This window comes from Urocitellus parryii, chromosome 5 (assembly GCF_045843805.1).
Source record: "Urocitellus parryii isolate mUroPar1 chromosome 5, mUroPar1.hap1, whole genome shotgun sequence".
Lineage (NCBI taxonomy): Eukaryota > Metazoa > Chordata > Mammalia > Rodentia > Sciuridae > Urocitellus > Urocitellus parryii.
The window spans coordinates 25596853-25617524 of record NC_135535.1 but is presented as its reverse complement, the minus strand read 5'-3'; the positions used below and the strand labels follow the sequence as shown (position 1 = coordinate 25617524).

The following is a 20672-nucleotide window of genomic DNA, read 5'->3' as shown; positions in this document are numbered from 1 at the left end:
AAAACTACTAAGCTTGACTGGTAAGCTTGACTACTAAGCCTTTTTTTAGTTTGGAGGCACATGAAAAATAACCAGTGTAAAAAATACCCAGGACACAGTAGTTTAGTATTTTTGTATCAATTGTCTTTTGCTTCAAAAACCCATTTACCTTACAATGTGCACATAAATTGTGCATATATATTGTTTTTACAATCTCTTTTAAGAAACTCCTTAAAAATAACTATCAAATAAGGCTCAGTAGTGCACATCTATAATCCCAGCAACCTCAGGAGGCTGAGGCAGGAGGGCTACAAGCTCAAAACCAGCTTCAGCACCTTAAGCGAGGCTCTCAGCAATTTAGAAAGACTCTGTCTCAAAATAAAAAATAAATAAAAAGGGCTGGGGATGTGGCTCAATGGGTAAGCACCTCTGGGGGTTTCAATCCCCAGTAACAAAATGATAAAAAATAACCATCAATCATTTTTACTTTAGTTTCAGTTGTAATAAACACACAAAAACTAGTAACATCTTTTGAAAGAAATTCTTTAATTCTGAATTCTAATCAACTCAAACTGGCCTTTTCCCTAATTATTCTGAATGTTGAAATATTTCAGAGTAGGTAATATAGTACTAATTTACATAAGTTTGTTTCATGATTTCCCTTTCATGATAGCTAATATTCTAGAACACATAAAAGAAGATTAAATTATAGCAGCTGGAAATATAGCAGAGAAAAAGATCACTAAAGATAAAGAGACAGAGCTGGAGATGCAGAGCTCTATGGTAGAGCATACTTCCCTAGCATGTACAAGTCCCTAGGTTTGACCTCCCAGTACTGCCAAAAATAAAAATGAAAAAGATGCAATTTAACACATTTATCAAAACTACTTACCTCCCCTATCTGACTAGTTTTATACAAACTCAAATATATTTTCTTACCTGCAGTTTTATTTCTTCTAAATCTTTAGTTTTCTCTACTAATTCCCCTTTTAGCTCTTCAAGCAGTAGCTGGAATTTTTCCTGGTTTGTTTCCTTTTCATTTAACAAGCGCTTGAGTTCATTTTGTGATTTTATGTATTCACCCTGCAATCTGATTTTAAAAAAATTAAAAAAATTCAATTTTAAGTATGTCCTTTGTTCTCTAACTGCATTACTTTATTAACACTGTAGTATCCGAACACAACTTTATAATCAGAGGGAAAAAGATATTTAGCCACCTGGGTAATTCTATGTCTTGCTATTTTGAAAATAAGATTTTATAAACCCAACCCACTTGATATCATTGCTTTGAACAAAGTAATTTTAAAATTTTACTACATTGAAAGTGTTCAATGAAATAATACTGCAAAATAATAAAATTATACTACAGTTCCAGAGCAAACATTTAGCCAATAACTTTTTTAACAATCTCATGATACCCACCTCTAAATTTAAGTAATTTACCTTGTGTGTTCAACTTTGAGAGTCTGATAATTAGTTTTATGATGGTCACATCGTAACCTTTCATCAATTAACATTTTTTGGAACTCAGATTCAGAATTTAGTCCAGTGTCTCCACCAGTTGGAAAAATGTTGGGAAAAGTGTCCATCTTGGTAAATAAGCTGACAACCATGTAATAATAAATTGTGGCTTTATTATGGTTTTAGTTCTTTTTTGAGGAGTATTTCCCACTTCTTTCTTGCTAAGACAGAATCTCAGGAAACCAAATTATACCTGCACAGAGAAATAACTTTGGTTAGTGATCAGTGAATTTGAACTTCATTTGGTTTTACTTTTCTTTTGTCATTTATTATTTTCCTTATTGTTTTTATAACAAAACCCAGTTTTCAAATTTTTCAATTGTTCACAAAATAAAGTACAAGAATAAAGTGTAATCATGTTTTCTTTACTTCCACACAAAGATTCTTTGGGTATCTATAATACCCATCTCTAAATTTAAGTAATTTACCTTGTGTCTTCAACTTTGAGAGTCTGATCTTCTAGCAGTAACCTAACTATATCAGAACTATGGATTTTTCCAGTTTAGGTACTCCTAAATTCACAAACCAGAGTCATTTTCCTGAAACCACTGTGCTAAACTTCAAAGGTAGATACTAGTACAAAATGCATATTTCTAAATCAGAGGGAAAACTATCTGGAACTTGCTAAGTGACTGGGGAGAATCAAAGACTCTGTCTACAAGTGACAATATCTGTGTTTAATGCTATAAAGGCTCTTTGACACAACACAAACTGCATTCAGGCTGCGGATTCAGATCAGAAATCAATCAACACATAAATATTAATCAGTTCCTAGGTGTTATGTACTGTGCTAGGAGGAGGAAATTAAATCACTTCACCTACCCCCAAAAGCACTGACCCAGTAGTATGAAGGTTTTCTTTTTTTCTTTTTTTTTTTTTTCAGTGCTGGAGATTGAACTCCGAGCTTTAAGCATGCTAGACAAGTTCTCCACCACTGAGCGATACCCCAGCTTCTTTATGATAGTAACCATGTGTTTACCACATTAGACTTAAAAATTATGAAAAAGTGTTCTTATTAGAAATAACTAAGAAAAGTGTAGTTCTATAATCAACATCATTAATCATTCATTATATATATAATATAGACATGAAAATATATATTTTCCTGATAGCATATCCCTTAATTACTAACCTCATCTCTAATTCTAGTTCCTATTAAATATATATATAGTCCTTGCCTTAGAATGTATATCTTGTCCTACACAGATTCAAATGTTAAAGCCCTAATCTCCAATGTGACAATATTAGAAGCTAGGGTTCTCTGGGAAGTAATTAGGTTTACATAAGGTCTTGAGGGTAGAGCCTTATGATGGGTAGTGTTCTAATAAGAAAAGAGAAAAACTAGAGCCAGGCTGGTGACACAGACCTGTGATCCCAGAGGCTTGAGGGGCTGAGACAGGAGGATCCCAAGTTTGAGGCTACCCTTCACAATTTAGCAAGACCCTGTCTCAAAATAAATAAATAAATAAAAAGGGCTGGGGATATAGCTCAGTGGTAAAGCATCCCTAGGTTCAAATCCCAGTAACAAGAAAAAGAAAAGAAAAACGGAACTATAGGTTGCTACCTCCACCATTTGAGGACATATGACAGCTATCTGCAAACCAAGAAGTAAGGCCTCATTAGACACCAAATCTGCTGGCACCCTGATCTTTGGGACTTCATAGTCTTTGGAACTGTAAGAAATAAATTTCTACTCTTAAAGCCACCAGCCAATGGTATTGGGTTATAGTCTCCCATGAACTAAAATATGGGTTATATTTTCCATGCCAAAAGTATGTAGAAACAATGACTAAAATTCCATGGCCTTCCTGGACATTAATTTTAATGACCACCAAAGGGGAATATACTATCACACATTACTTGAAGGTCCCCCACTCAAACACATGTCTAAAAATAAAAAATCACATTATTAATTTGCACACATGTACACAAGACTCAATACTAATCTTTCTAGAAAGTTACTGGTATTAAAATGATAAATCTACTTACTTCCTCTTGCCTAATTCTAGGGATTTATTCTATAAAAATAGTTGAACAAAGTACCAAAGATAATACACAATACTCTTTTACAATGTTATTTTTAATTTTTTAAAAAATGAAAAATCAGAATATCCATGGATAAAGTAATCTCCCTGAATTACAAACTAAAAATGATAAGTTAGATCTTCCTCACTGCATAACAAAGAAAAGAATATGAATAATACAGAGAGATATATTTACACATACACAAAAGAGCCAAATAGGACTGGGGTTGTGGCTCAGTGGTAAAGTGCTTGCCTAGCACATGTGAGACACTGGGTTCAATCCTCAACACCACATAAAAATAAATAAATAAAATAAAGGTGTTATGTCTATCTACAACTAAAAAATACTTTATAATAATAATAATAATAATAATAATAATAATAATAATATGCACCAACAATAGCAGTAAATTCTGAAGCAATAATGTAGTACTCCCTACTCACAATACAACATATAGCTTTTTATTATTAAATATACATTTTAAGGGGCCAGCATTGTGGCTTAGTGATGAAGAGGCCAGGATTGTGGCTTAGTGATGAAGCACTTGCCTCACATGTGTGGACACTGGATTCAATCCCAGGCACCACATAAAATAAATGAATGAAATAAAGATATTGTGCCCAATATCTTTATTATTATTAAAAGATATGTGCCCATATCTTTTAATAATATGATTATTAAAATGTAAATTTTAATAATCATAAAAATTGCTCAGATGATCAAATCAACACATTTCCAAAATAATCTCATGTTTAGTGAATAGTCCCTTACATAATGTTATAAAATTAACAACTCTTATTACTCAAATTCATCATTCTTGTTCTCAATCTACCTTCAACCTCTGACTTACCAGCTTTTGGTATTGATACCCATATTATGCTACCTTTAATCCATACTTACAACCTGAGAACCTTCTCTGCTTTACTCTTTTAAGTTCTTATGTATAAACATCAATACTTTAACTTTAAAATGCAAAGTGCACCCCTTTCTTGTCATTCGTTTTTACTATAAAAAAATCAGATTTTTCTTACCTTACACAGTTACTAGAGCTTTTGTTTGTTTTACAGTATTGGGGATTGAACCCAGGGCCTCTCACAAACTAAGCAAGCATTTACCAGTGTCCTTTTTAAAATTTCATTTTGAGACAGGGTCTTGCCCAGGCTGGCCTTGAATTTGCGATCCTCCTGCCTCAGCCTCCAGAACAGCTGGGACCACAAGTGTACACCATCACTACTGACTATTAAGAACTTTTTGTAATCCCTGCTTTCAGTATATTTTTCTTCTCCAGACTAAATGACAAAGTATTACTAAGTTAATATACAAAAAAATCTTATTTGCCTTCTCACTCTCACTCAAAAGCTCCTGAAACAAAGTCAAAACATTCTAACCTATTAGGGTCCTACACAATTAGCCCCAATCTACCTTCAGTCTCATTTGCTACCATCTGCCAAAAATATCCAGGTAAAAGAGCCCATTTATTACCCCAGAACAAATATTCACATCATACTTTTGTTTAAGCATATTTTTTGGGGGTTGTGAACACTATACTATAACAATAGACCAAACACTCATACCAAAAAATCTAGAGAAAATCTTCTAACAACAGAGGATTAGGCAATTTGAATTAAGTCTCCCACTCAGGACAATAAGAAAAGCTGAATATATATTTTACACATCTGCTTGCAGGTACTGGAAAACAAGAGTAAATATTTACTGAGATGGGCCAGGAAAGAATGAAGATACAAAAAAATGAAACTGGTTTGGTACTTGGAGGCACCTGCCAGATCCAAAGCAGGTAGATAGGAAACTGAATAATTTCTGACAGCCTTCAAATTCAAACAAACACCGAGAAACAGCAATGAGTGGGAAAGCCCTGGTAAACACCATTTGTTTGGGCTAGAAACTTTAAGACCTGCCTCTTAGGAATAAGGGCAATTACGAAGAAAGATATTAGACTAGGCCTCAGATTGCTTTTTAAAAAAATCCAACATCATTTGTTCTAATGATTCTTGTTGGTAGGTGTCACCTATCTGGTGAGATCTTTTGTGCAGATCTGTTTCTGGAGTGTCAGTTTGCAACCCCCATCTTGGTCTTTTTCTACCATTTTCAGTCTCCCAAGAGCTTGGAGGACCTAACCAGCTACATTCTCAGAGACTTTGCTGACGAAGTTGGTCTTTTTCTACCATTTTCAGTCTCCCAAGAGCTTGGAGGACCTAACCAGCTACATTCTCAGAGACTTTGCTGACGAAGTTGGACATGATACCATTTCTCTGATATCTCTCACAGATCTTAGTCATGAGAACCAGCTCCAGCATCCCTGTGGGGATACAGGTGCTCCACCATGAAAGCAGTTCACAAGCAGAACAAGTTCTCACCAAAGGGTACAAGCTCTTTATGCTTGGCTTGCTTGACCACATCCACCCTTTCAGAGATTTTCAACTTCCTGGACCTTTTAAGGAAGGCTGCTAGAGCTCTGAAAAACTCCCACAAACTTACATCTTTTACAGCACCTCTAGGCATTATATAGTCTCCATGCTGCCAGTCAGGGGAAAGGGCATATCACCCTTTCTTTCTTTCTTTTTTTTTTTTTTTTTTTTTTTTTTTTTTTAGTTATAGATGGATATAGTACCTTTATTTTTCATGTGGTGCTAAGGATAGAACCTAGGGCTTCACACATGCTAGGTGAGTGCTCTACCACTGAGCCACAACTCCAGCCCCCATATCACCCATTCTTGATTTAAAAAAAAAAAAAATTCTCCAATTTCTACTTCAGTCTGTATGTAAGAGGAGGCTTAAAGATTGCCACCCCATCCAAACAAAAAGAAAACTGAGCAAACTGAAAAATCAACAACTCATCTATTTTTATTAATTTGTTTAATTTTTGGACCAGGAATTAAACCCAGAAGCACTTTATCACTGAGCCACATCCCCAGCCCTTTTTTTAATAGTTATTATTTTGAGACAGGGCCTCACTAGGTTGCTTTAGGGCCTAAGTTGCTGAGGCTGGCTTTGAACTTGCAGTCCTCCTGCCTAAGCCTCCCCTACCTCTGGGTTTGTAGGCATGTGCCACTGTGCCTGGCAACAACTCTCTTAGATCCAAAAGAGATGAGGTCACAAGACAAACTAATACCTCCAAAACTGGAGAGACTGACAGGCTAATATAGAAAAATCACAACAACATATTAAAGCAGAAACACACAAGCTGAAATCTTCCCAGGCAGGGGTAGGAAAACCTAAACTATAACTGACCAAATGCTGAAAGGTCACTGTAATCAATTCTCAAGAGTTAAAAAACTACACAGGTAGCCAGTTACACGTGCTCCCACACTTTTTTTAATTTTATTTCCTTTTTTTTAATTGGTTATTCAAAACATTACAAACTCTTGACATATCATATTTCATACATTAGATTCAAAAAAAATTTTATTTCCTGAAGCTAACCAGGTTCTCACAATGAATAACAGAGAAAAGCCTCCTCATAGAAAAGGGAAGGGAAATACAACTATTTGAAATCTTTAGAACATTCTGATCTTAACATTATTTCTTCCCTCAAGAGATACTGTTTAACTAGAGCCTGATCTGCTGGGGTTTTAACAGAACCTAAGTAACCTGCAGAAGCAGAAATTCTCAAATCTAGCACCTTCTTATTAGCCTCTCTCACTTAAGGGAGAGTATGTGCAAATTGAAAGTCACTAATAAAGTTCACAGTCAAGGAGCAAAGGTTCCCCAAAAGACTAAGACCTAATCATACAACTTACAGAACACTTCCCTTCTAACTACAACTTATGAAAGTATAAAACATAAGGACCTTACCAACAAAATAATTTGAATTCTTCCCTCTTATGCCTTTTATCATTGTTGTCACTTACTATACTACATAAGTACCTTAACAAAATAATCCTTATTCCTCCTGTCTTTTGTATCATGGTTGTATGTGTGTGTGTTGTGTGTGTATAAGCCTATAAACACACACAGCATATATGTATAGGCATGAAGTAGAAGAAAAACACTAACAAAGTATAAGGACAACCAACTGAAAACGGTGGCAAATGTGGCAACATTAATTCAGCTATGAGATTGCAGAGTGGAGCAAACACAAGACCTAGCTATCCCACTCCTTAGTATTTATCCAAAAGAACTAATATAGGTATGCTATAGTGATACGTGCATACCAATGTTTATAGCTATTCATAAAAGCCAAGTTATAGAACGAGCCTAGATGCTTGTGAATAGATGAATGGATAAAGAAAAGGTGGTGCAATTTTACTCAATCATGAAGAATGAAATTATGTCATTTTCTGATAAATGGATTCAAGTGGAGAACATCACGCTAAGTGAAATAAGACAGACTCAGAAAGTCAAGTGTAGAATGTTTTCTCATGTGTAAAAGCTAGAGAGAAATTAGGTTTTTTTTTTTAAAGGGGGGAGAAATCTCATGAAAATATACAGGAAAACTGGAGTGGAAGAAGGAGGTTGTGGGAAGCAAAGAAGGATGGCAAAGGGGAGAAACTAACTGCAACTGTAGAATGAAACTGACCAAATTATTCTATGTGCCTGTATGACTATATCAAAATTAATTCCACTTTTATTTACCAATTTAAAAACTAAATAAAAAGGAAGAACAATAAATTAGAGGAATGGGGGTCAAGTGCAGTACTGGGGATTGAAATGGAACAAATTATGTTATATACATTCATGAATGTCAAAGTGAACCCCACAATCATGTAAAACTGTAACACACTAAGAAAAACAAAGTAGTAATAATAATGATAATAGGACCCAACTAAGTACATGTTGTCTACAGGAAACCCACTTTAAATATAAAGACACACATGTACTAAAACTAAATAGACAAAGATATATCAGCAGCAGTCAGACTTGGTTGTGCATGCCTGTAATCCCAGATACTCAGAAAGTTGAAGCAGGAGGATCCTGAGTTTGGGGCCAGCCTAGGCAACTCAGCAAAACCCTGTACCAAAATAAAATTTTATAAAGGACTAAGGAATCCTTGCCTAGCATGTGTAAGCCCCTGGATGAAGGGAAAGAAATGGAAGAAAAGGGAAGAAAAAGGAAAGGAAGAAAGCAATGGGCTAATCACCTATATACCTCCCAAGTTTATAAGCTGAAGGCTTAGCATCAAAATAACACTATTAGAAGGTGAGGTCTATGTGGGGGTGATTAAGTCATGGGGACTGAAACTTCATTACAGGATTATTGCCCTTATGAAAGAGTCCTAAGAAAGCTCCCCTGGCCCTCCTGCTGTATGAGAAGACAATAAAAAAAGATAACTACTTATGAACCAGTAGATAGGCACTCACCAGACACTCACCATCAAGGTTTGCCAAAATCTTAATCTTAGACTTCCCAGCCTTCAGAACAATGAGAAATAAATCTCTCTTGTTTATAAGCCACCCAGTCTATATAATATTTTTCTTATAGCAACACAAGCCAATTTAGACAATTTTGAGCTGAGTGCAATGACACATGTCTATAATCCCAGTCACTCAAGAAGCTAAGGCAGAAGGATCACAAATTCAAGGCCAACCTAGGTAATTTAGCCAAACCCTTTCTCAAAAATAAAATATAAAAAGGGCTGGAGATTCAGTGGTAGAGCACTTGCCTAGCATGGATAAGACCCTGAGTTCAATCTCCAGTACTTAAAAAAAAATTTTTTTTTTGAACAGAAAATACTTCAGAGCAAGGAAAGTCTTAGGGATAAGAGAAATACTGCCTAACAACATAGCATCACGAGGCAAAAACTGACAGAGCTGCAAGGATGAATAGATTAATCCACTATTAATAGTTTTATACTTCAACAATATCAGTTAGAAATGAACAAATTTGGGGCTAGGGTTGTGGCTCAGAGGTGGAGCACCTGCCTTGCAAGTGTGAGGCACTGGGTTCGATATTATGTCCATCTACAACTAAAAAAACAAAATTAAAAACACTATCTTTAAAAAAAAAAAGAAATGAACAAATTCATTAGGCAAAATATCTGCAATTACTCAGTGAAACTAAACAATACCACCATCCAACTTAATAAAACGGACATTTACAGACTATTTCTCCAATAACAATGGAAGATATATTCTTCTCAAGCATACATGGAACATTCACTAAAACAGAACACATTCTAGGGCATAAAACACAATTTTTTAAAAATGGTAATCATACAGTGTTGATTCTAAGAACACAATGGAATTATACTAACCATCAACAACAAAAAGATACCTGGAAATCTGAAAATAATTGGAGATTAAGCAATATGCTTCTAAATAACACACAGGTCAAAGAAAAAATTACAAGAGATATTTTAAAGTATTTTAACTAAATGAATACACAACTTATCAAATTTGTGGGATGCAGTGAAAGCAGCATTTAAGAGAGGAATTTAAGTTTTTGAATAAATAAGTTTTTAATCATCTAAGTCTCTATCTTAGGAAGCTAGAAAAAGAAAAGCAAAGTCTTAGAACAGAAGAAAAGCATATTAACTTCAAATACAAAAGAAAAATGATGAAAATTATATTATAAACTGAGAAAAGGAAGTCAACAGAGGAAAAAAAAAAAAATCAATGAAACCTGGAGCTGATTCTTCAAAAAGATAGAATTCTAGTTTGGCTAAGAAAAAAGGAAAGAACACAAATTATTAATGTTAGAAATTAGGAGACATCATTACAAATCCCATAATTTTTGTTTGGTTTGGTTTTCTTAAAAGGAGGAAGGGTTTATTTTGGCTCATGGTTTAGAGGTTCAATCAATGGTAGGATGATTCCATAGCTCCTGGGCAAAGGTAAGGCAGAACACCATGACATAAGGGTGTGGAGGAGGAAAGCTGCTCAGGACATGGCAGGCAGGCAGCAGAGACAGCTCTAGGCACCAGGGACAAAATATAAAACCTAAAAGGCACACCCACACTGACCTACTTCTTCTAGTCACACCCTACCTGCCTACAGTTATCTACCCGGTTAGTCCATGAGCAACCTAACCTCATGAATTAGGTTAGAGCTCTCATAACCTAATCACCTAACCTCTGAACAGTCTTGCATCAACTTACACATGAACTTTAGGGAGACATCACATAATTCAAACCATAATATTCCACCCAGGGCCCCCAAAAACCTCTTAAAAAAAAGAAAGAAATACAATGAATAATTCCATGACTACAAATTTAGTAATTAAATAAAATGGACCATTTATTTGAAAGACAATATACAAAAACTCACAGAAGAAAAAATAGACAAACTAAGTCTATATATGTTAAAGAAACTGAGTCAATAATTAATAAACATTTAAAACAGAAAGCACCAAGCCCATATGGGCTTGTCAATAAATTTACCAAAGATTTTGGAAGGAATTATACCAACTCCATTATCCTTTTCAGAATATAGAAGGGGGAATGCTTCTGAACTCATTCTACAAGAGCAGTATCATCCTAACACCAAAATCAGGAAAAGGTACAAGAAATCTATAGACCAGTATCACTCATGAAAACAAACACAAAAAAATTCTTAACAAAATAGTAGCAAATCAAACCCAATAATGTATAAAAAAAATTATTCACCACAACTAAGCAGGATTTATCCCAGGTATGCAAAGTCAGTTCAATTAATGCAATCCATTACATCAACAGATTAACTCATGTGATCATATCAAACACACAAAAAGTATGTGACAAAATCCAATATCCACATGTAATAAAAATCATCAGTAAAGTTGGAATAGAGGAGAACTTTCTCAACACGATAAATAACAATTACAAAAAAACCTACAGCTATCATTTAACAAGTGAGACACTCAAAGCTTCCCCACTAATATCAGAAATTAGTGATAGGTAGTGAAAGGTAAGAATATCCTCCCTCATTAACTGCTTTTCTACATCATTCTGGAAGTCCTAGCTAATGCAATAAGCAATAAAAAGCACAGAGATGAGGAAGAATAAAATGTGAGTGTATTTTTCACAGATGACATCATCTTCCATATAGAAAATCTGAAGAAAAATGACAAAAATAAATAAGTGAAGAAAAAGACAAAAGAAGAAAACTCCTGCAACTAATAAGCATTACAGCACAACTTCGGTATTCAAGGTTAATATACAGAAGTCAATCAATCATTTTCCTATATATCAACAATGAACAACAGAATTTGAAATTAAAAACAAACCATTTATACACACACACACACACACACATATAAAATTCTGATGAAAGAAATCAGAAGTAAATAAATGGAGATATTCCATGTTCATGGATAGGAAGACTCAATATATATATATATATATATTTTACAGTGTGGTAGGATTGCTTTATTTTATCATTCAGGAACATCTGGCTTTTATTGACACAAAAAATCAGACAGAAATTTGAAGAGCCTGTTTTTCACATTGTTCCCTCCTCTGATATAAACACTGAGCACATTTCAACAAAAGCAAGTCTTATTAAAATATAGGTGATTTCCTAGAGGCCGAAGTCCCTCCATGTTTCTCAGGGGAAGACTCAATATTACTCATCCCAAATAGATCAAAGGAACAGGTGAGAATCCAGAAACAGATTCACATGATCCATGAAAGTGAAAAACTTTTGCTCTGTGAAAGATACAACCAAGAAAAGCCAGACTAGGAGAAATTATTTGCAAAAGATGCATCTGATAAAGGACTATTATCCAAAATAAACAAAGAATTCGTAAAATTCAACACTGAAGAAAATTAAAAACTCACCAGGTTTGGTGGAACGCACTTGTAATCCCAGTAACTTGGGAGGCTAAGTCAGGAGGATTGTAAATTCAAAGTCAGTCTCAGCAACTTAGCAAGACTCTGTCACAGAATAAAAAATAAAAAGGGGGTGGGAATGTAGCTCAGTGGCAGAGTACCCCTGGATTCAATCCCTAGAAAAACGTAAGAAATAAAAAATAATAAATGAATTTTTTTCAAAATTTTAAAATGGGCAAGTCCTGAACCAAAACTTCACCAAAGAACAAATGCAGGTGGTAAATAATCATAGTTTGAAAAGACGCTCAACATTATATGTCATTAGAGAATTGTAAACTAACACCACTACAAAGCTCTTAGAATGGGAAAAATTGAAAACACTGACAACACCAAATGTTGATGAAGATGTGGAGCAAGGGGCCAGGGTTGTGGCTCATTAGTAGAGTGCTTGCCTAGCATGCATGAGTCACTGGGTTTGATCCCTGGCACTACCTAAAAATAAAAACAAATAAAATAAAGGTATTGTGTCCATCCAAAACTAAAAAACATTATTTAAAAAAAAAGATGCAGAGCAAGAGGAATTTGTTCATTACTATTGAAAAGGTAAAATGGTAACAGTCACTTTGGAAGACAGTTTGGCAGTTTCTTACAAAATTAAACACTCTCATATTACAAGACCTAGCAATCATGTTCCTGGGAATTTAGGCTGAATGAACTGATATGAACTGAAAACATATATACACATGAAAACCTGCATACAATTTTATAACAAACTTTAATTCTAACTGTAAAAACTGGGAAGTTTTTGTCCCTCTATAGGTGAATTGATAAACTATGGTGCATCCATGCAATAAAATATTCAGCACTAAAAAGGAATAAACTATAGATTCATGAATAGACATGGAGGAACCTTAAATGCATATTACTAAGTAAGAAGGCCAGTCTGAAAAGCTACATATAGTAAGAGTCAAACTATATGATATTCTAAAACAAAACAAAAAAAAAACTACAGAAACAATTTTTAAAAATCGGAAGTTATAAGACAGGGAAGGAGGAAGGGAAGGATAAATTAGTGGAGCATAAAGGATTTTTAGGGTAGTGAAACTATACTGTATGACACAATGGCAGATACATGCCTAATCACGATTGTTGAAACCCACAGCACACATGACACCAAAAGTGAACCCTAATGTAAATTATGAACTTTGGTTAATAATAATATGTCAATCTAATCCTACCAATTATAACCAATTGTGTTTGTTAGCATTCCATTGTTGTGACAATAAACTCAAGAAAAATGAATCTAAAAGGAAGAGAGTTTTTTTTGGCTCACAGTTTCAGTCCATGGTCACTTAAGTCCATTGTTTCTGGGCTTGTGGTAAGGCAGGACATCATGGCAGAAGGGCATGGCAGAAAAAAGCTGCTTACCCCATGGCAGCCAGAAAAGTGGGGGTGGGGTGGGGGTAAAAATAAGGGAGGGGGAAAGGGAAAGAGAGTAACTGGAGACCAAACCTTCAACACAAAAGTTTTTAGGGGACATTCCAGATTCAAACTATAACACCAATGTAATACTCTAGTGTAGAATACTGATATCAGGGGAAGCTGTGCATATGTAGAGACAGGTTATACAGGAATTATTTGTACTTTCCATTCAATTTTATTGTGAAGCTAAAACTGCTTTAAAAAATAATAAGTCTATTAAAAGGGAGCGTTAGAAAGAAGGGAAAAAAAAAGAGTACATGACAGGAACTACAGATGATCTAGTGTCTAAAATATTTACTTTTTATTCTTAATAATAAACATCTGCCAAATCCTTCTCTAGGATAACCATTAAACATGCTAAAGGTTAGGGAAAAACAGAATTAATCAAGCACTCTAAGGCAGGTTTCTCAATCTCAGCACAATTGGCATTTTAAAGAATATAATTCTTTGCTGTAGGGCTGTCTTGTGCATCCTAAGATATTCAACAACAAGATGCCTGTAGCACCACTCTCCCTAGTTGTTGTGAAAGTCAAAATGTCTCCACATGTTACCATAAGTGACCTATCATCCCCACCATCTGTTGAGAACCAATGATCTAAAACAAGAAGGAATAAATATAATTTTAGTCAGCTTTTTCACTGCTGTGACCAAAACACCTGACAATAACAATTTTATAGGAGGTAAAGTGTATCTGGGGCTCACAGTTTCAGAGGTCTCAGTCCACAGACAACTGGCTCCATTGCTCTGGGTCAGACAGAGGTGATGCAAAACATCATAGCAGAAAGATGTGGCAAAGGAAAACAGCTCAGGACCTGACAATCAGGAAGCAGAGAAAGCATTCTGCTCACCAGGGACAAAATAAAATATATACCCAAAAGCCACAACCCAGTGACCTATCTCCTCCGGCCACATCCTACATGCCTACAGTTACTGCCCAGTTAATCCCTAACAGTGTATTAATGCACTGATTAGGTTAAGGCTCTCATAACCCAATCATTTCACCTCTGAACTTTCTTGAATTGAGCTTTTGGGATACAACTTATATCTAAACCATAACAAGAAGGAACTTAAAACAACAGGAAAATAAGACACAGTAATACAGTAGATTTAAACAAACATCAGTAATTGCATTAATATACACAGAATAAATGCCTCAAATAAAAGATAAATTTAAAGGAAAAAACAAAGCTTGATAATATATACTCTTTTTTAAATTTTTTTTTAGTTGTTGATAGAATTTTACCTTATTTATATGTGGTACTAAGAATCGAACCCAGTGCCTCACACATGCCAGGCAAGTGTGCTACCGCTGAGCCATAACCCCAGCCCCAATATATACTCTTTTATAAGAGTTTTTTATACTTAAGACATAAGGGGTAAGGAAGGGTTCAAGGAAAAAGATACCATAAACACTAATCAAAAGACAGATGGTAGAGCTATATTAGCATCAGATAAAAGATTTTAAGGCAAAAAAAAACACTACTAAAGGTGACAAAAGTTGTTTTTGGTTTAATGCACCAGAAAGAATTGACAATTTTAAATTTACATACACTTAGTACAGCCACTAACTATATACATTGTTTGAACTACAATAAATTCACAAGTACAGGGTGAGAATCTAGCCACTACTCTTGGTAGTTAATATAAAAAGCAAATAAGATAAAACAGTAAGTACACATACAATTTAAACAATGCAATTAACCATCCTGACTAAATGACATATAAGAAACTGTACCAAATAACTATACAATATTCATTCCTCAGAAGCATAAATACAATACTATAAATAAGGAACACAAGCTGGATCTTAAAATCTTCAATAACTGTTAAAAGATCAGAATTACACAGAATGTGGGGGCTGGGGTTGTGGTTCAGTGGTAGAGCACTTGCCTAGCACATGCGAGGCCCGGGGTTCAATTCTCAGCACCACATAAAAATGAATAAATAAAAAATAAATGTTTAAAAAAAAAGAATTGTACAGAATGTGTTCACTAACTACAATGCAACTAAACCAAAACTCAATACATAAAGATAACTAAAAAGCTATGTATCTTTACAAAGTAAACAATACATTTCTAAATGTGAATTGAAGAAAAGGTCCCAAGAGAAAGTAGAAAATATCCACAACTAAATGAAAATTGATATTACATATTAAAACTTAAAGACTTCAGCTTCTAGGAAAATAGAGTAGTTATTTGTGTATTTCCCTATTTCACCCAATAATACAACCCAAAGTCCTGGGTTATATATTTACATAAGAAGATTATCAAATGGACAGGCAGTCCAGCTAAAGACCTCACAATGTAAGAATAAACATAGTGCTCAGATCCATAGACTTTGTTTCCCACATATCTCAACTTGGAGCTAAAGAAGCTGGTATTCAGGAAAAAAAACAATAAACTTTGCTCTCTGGTTAGAGGTACAAGGAAGGGGAAGCCTTGTAGCAAGATAGAAAAAAATTTAGACAACTACATTCTACTCTATCCAGTACTACAGAAAAAGAAAAGAAAACTACACAGCTCTACCCCTATTTGCAGAAGCAAAGACCAAGTAAGGAGGCCAGGCCTTGACCCCTGCCAGGCTACAACAAAGTATCCCAATAATCTGGAGGGAAGTGTAGAAGAGGACCAAGTAGACAGTGAGAACTTTCATGTTCACTGAGCACTATGAAGTGCCATGTACCTACAATGTCAGCAAAGGACACACCAGAAACCTGAACTTTCGCCCCCACTAGAAGTAAGAAAGAGCACCTATCTCTCAACCTGCACAAGTTCGGCAACAGAAGTGGAAAGTTAAGACAGGCACCATTATCTCAGTGACAATAAGTCTACCTTCATCAGGGCATGAGTGGAGGGAGATCACAATAGGCAACCAGAGCTCCAAGTTACCCAGAAAAATGATGAAAACACCCCCCAACTTAGGTGTCAACAGAGGCCAGTTGGGAAACCTGGACTTCTATCCCATCTGATAATAATGAGGTAGCATTTCTCCTTTTCCCCTGCCAGAGCAGGGTGAAAACCCCCATTAAAACAGAAAGCTTAATTAGGTTCAACCATTTTATAACACAATAGCCCACACTTGCAGGTTTCAACAGAAAACCACAAATCATACTGTGAATAAACATTTTTAATTCAATGAAAAAAGAGAGACATGGTGGCGCACACCTGTAAACCTAGTGGCTCAGGAGGCTGAAACAAGAGGATTACAAGAAGGCTATCTCAAAATTTTATAAAGGATAGGGATAAGTGGAGAATGTAGTTCAGGGTTAGAGCATTTACCTAGCATGTGTGATGATGCTCTCTGGATTCAATCCCCAGCACTGCAAAAAGAAAAAAAGGAACTGATGCTCACGAACCTTTAGAGCTAAATAAAATTCCTGTCATCAGAGTATAATTCCAGTTATGAAATATCCAGATTAGGTAAATATACTGAGAGAGAAAATAAACTGTTAGTTAACAGGAGCCAAGAGGAAAGCTAAATAAATCTAAATGTGAAAAGCAACAGAATGTTACTAGAATATGGGACAAAATCTTCAATACCCTGGGCAAGAAAAGAGTATACTCAAAAGACTGAAAGGCAATTCCCTGATAAGTAATGAGCTTGAACACTTTCCTCTTTGTTCACTGTCCATTTAGATATCCTCCTTTGCAAAATGTCTATTTGAGCCTTTTGCTCCATTTTTTTCTACCGCCTTTTCACTTACTAATGTGGAGGAACTCTTTAGAAAATAAAAATTATGATGAGAAAAACAAAGACTGATAATAGAAAGTTTGGAGAAGAAGCAACAGATTGTAAATTAGCATATCTACTTTGGAAAAAACTAGCATTATCTATCCAGTTAAAGAAATGCATGTATTATGACTCAGCAATTCCTCTCCTTAGAATATACCCAACTAAACTACAAGTACACCAAAAAATTTGTATGGTACTGTTCATTGCAGTATTGTTTCTTTCAAGTGGAACCTAGAAACATGTTCATCAACACTTGAAGAAACAGTGGTATGATAGAACTGGACTATGGCACAGTGAAAATAAGCTGCAGATATTCTCTATATAGACCATCAAACATATTGAACTGAAAGAACCCCAAACATAAAAGAATACTAAATTACTCCAAACATATAAAATTAAAAAGGGGTAAAATTCCAGTATTAGGGGTACAGTTTACACTGCAAAACTGCTATGAGTAGGAAATTCAGGCTTTACACTTAGGTGCTACCTGGCAGGCTGATATACAGCCCAGGGATCAACTTCTTGACAGTTCCCTGTCAATAAGAAAAAACTGAGTATAATCCATGCTAGTAAATTTTCCAACATGGCAAAATTGGCACAAGTGCACTAAATTAGGCAGGAAATGGCTGTAACCACACCAAATGAAAAATTCACAGTGTGGGAAGTTCACAAATAGGACATAAAAGCCCACAACACAGAAGATACAGCCCACTCCATGTTTTCTAGGGTGTTCTTTCACAAACTTCTGTTAAATAAACTTTTTGTGCCTGTTTACTCTATTTGATCTGTGTCTCCCAATTGAAATCTTACTATGAAGACGACAAGAACCAAGGTACCTCTGCCTGATAAGTTATTTTCATTAATGGCAAGAAATTATTGCCTGAGAAAGGCTGCCAATGTTCTACTTCTTGACTTTTGTTGTCTCCCCCCCCCCCCCCGCAGTGGAAGTATGCTTTGTAATTCGCTTTATAAATTACTCAAGTGTATCATTTTGTTTATTTTTATTTTTTTGTGTGTGGTGCTGAGGATCGATCCCAGGGTCTCACATGTGCGAGGGTGAGCGTTCTACCGCTGAGAAACAATCCCAGCCCAAGTGTATCATTTTTGTGTACTTTTCTGTATGTGTATTATAATTCCAAGAAAAATCAGGACTGAGGAGACATAGTGATTTAAAAATTGGGGTCATCATCAAGGTCTCTGGTCTTTTTCATTATTCTTCCAACAAATCTCGTTTATCTTAGCTTTTCTCATGATTGTATGGTTTTCACAGTTTCAGACATTAAATGGATTTATAGTGACATTAAGAAAAAAAGTCATTTATCCTATCAGTTCTCTTCAGTTCATTTGTTTCCAGTCCCTTCTAAGGTAAAATCTGCATAAAATGAAATGCACAAATTTTAACTATACAATTCCTTGAGTTCACTAACGAAGAACCCAAGAAAGCCTCAATTTCTTCAAGATAAAAAACATTTCATCACCTTAGAAAGTTCCCCTTTGTTCTCTATTAGTTTTGTGTATTACTGCAGAAATATACTACTCTTTTTAATCTATTTTCCTGCTCGTGGATATTTAGTTATTTCTAGTTATAATCAATACAGACATTATGAACATTCTTTTTTAAAATATCATCTTTATTTTATTTAGTTTTATGTGGTGCTAAGGATTGAACTCAGGGCCTCACACATGCTAGATGAGCACTCTACCGCTGAGCCACAATCCTGCAGCCCCTGAACATTCTTGTACAAGAGATTCTGTGGAAATGTTTTCCGTTTGGGAGGAGTAGTGAATAAGTAAATGTAGAATTTCAGGTCATGGTATATGTTTAAATTTATACTAAAAAAGTTGACAATTATTTTTCCAAAATGCCTGTACCAGTTTCCATTATAACCAACAAAATATGAGTTATAGTTGATTCACATTTTTAAAATATTTTTAGTTGTAGATGGCCACAATACTTTTAATTATTTTATGTGGTGCTAAGATTGAACCCAGTGCCTCATTACATGCTAGGCAAGCACTCCCCCACTGAGCTACAATCCCAGCCCTTGATTCACATTTTTGCCAACAATTGGTGCTGCAAGTCTGATTTTTAGCCATTTCAAGAGGTATATAATTGTATCTCATTGTAGGTTTGTTTTTGTTTGTTTTTAGTTGTAGATGGACACCTTTATTTTATTTATTTATTTATTTATTTATTTATTTATTTTTATGTGGTGCTGAGGATTGAACCCAGTGCTACAGGCATGCTAGACAAGCACTCTACCGCTGAGCCATAACCCCAGACCTCATAAATTTAATCTGCATATTCCCTAAATACGTCTTTGCATATTGAATAGTCAATCACAGCTCTTACTCTAGAAAGGATCTTTGCATTAAGAACTATCACAGTAAAAAGTATTTAGTTTGTGAATTGTAAAATGGAAGAAAGCTATTTATATATTAGGACGAAAGAGTTTAAAATTTCTCAATGCACTAACCACTGGTAGGTAGCTGAGGCAGGAGAATCACTTGAGTCCAGGAGTTCGAGACCAGCCTAGGCAATATTGCAAGGCTCTATCTCAAAAAAAAAAAAAAAAAAAAAAAAATCACTATTCAATAATACCTTGCTTCCTCCATTCCTCCATGAAGGACAGATTCACTCAAACATATATAATTTTCTTTCTTTCTTTTTTTTTTTTTTTTTTTTTAGTACCAGGGATTGAACCCAGAGGTGCTTAATCACTGAACCACATCCCTGGCCATCTTCTTTTTTTTAAATTATTATTTATTTTGAGACAGGGTTTTGCCAAGTTGCTTAGGCCTTGAAATTGTTGAGACTGCCTTTGAACTTTTGATCCTCCTGCCTCAGCTTCCTGAGGCACTGGAATTACAGGCATGTGCCTTGGAGTCCAATTTTCATCTTCTTACATTTTATAAGTATATGTAATACATTTAGTACAACTCCCTCCATATCAACATATATCTACTCATCTTTATAATCCCAACACCTGAAACAACTACAAGAATGTATTGAGCTCAAAAATATCAACAGAACAAATAAAATGATCACCATTCTAAGGCCATATTAACATCAATTCATTTTGCTCATCTTTATTTAGAAGCCAAGGCTTCCAGACTATAGGGAGCCAAATGTTAGCCCCCACCCCACCCCCCAAAAAAAAAACACGTTACTTCCCAAACATAAGAGGCTGAGCTTTCCCTAGATAACAGGGGTGGGCCATAAATGTAA

General features: G+C 35.1%; 1 protein-coding gene across 4 annotated transcripts in view; it reads right to left on the bottom strand.

The window, feature by feature from the left end:
- Positions 1-20672, bottom strand: part of Cep83 (centrosomal protein 83) — a 117100-nt gene that overhangs the window by 73299 nt on the left and 23129 nt on the right. For 3 of the 4 annotated variants that reach the window (XM_026397031.2, XM_026397048.2, XM_077798381.1), the window contains exons 2-3: positions 1423-1693; positions 919-1069 (exon numbers count right to left, since the gene is read on the bottom strand). In XM_026397031.2, coding sequence (XP_026252816.2) covers positions 919-1069; positions 1423-1592 — 321 coding nt within the window. In that variant the 5' untranslated portion in view covers positions 1593-1693. Of the gene's footprint in view, positions 1-918; positions 1070-1422; positions 1694-12238; positions 12319-20672 lie in introns of those variants that run through there. The other variant, XM_077798380.1, reaches the window with a different exon arrangement.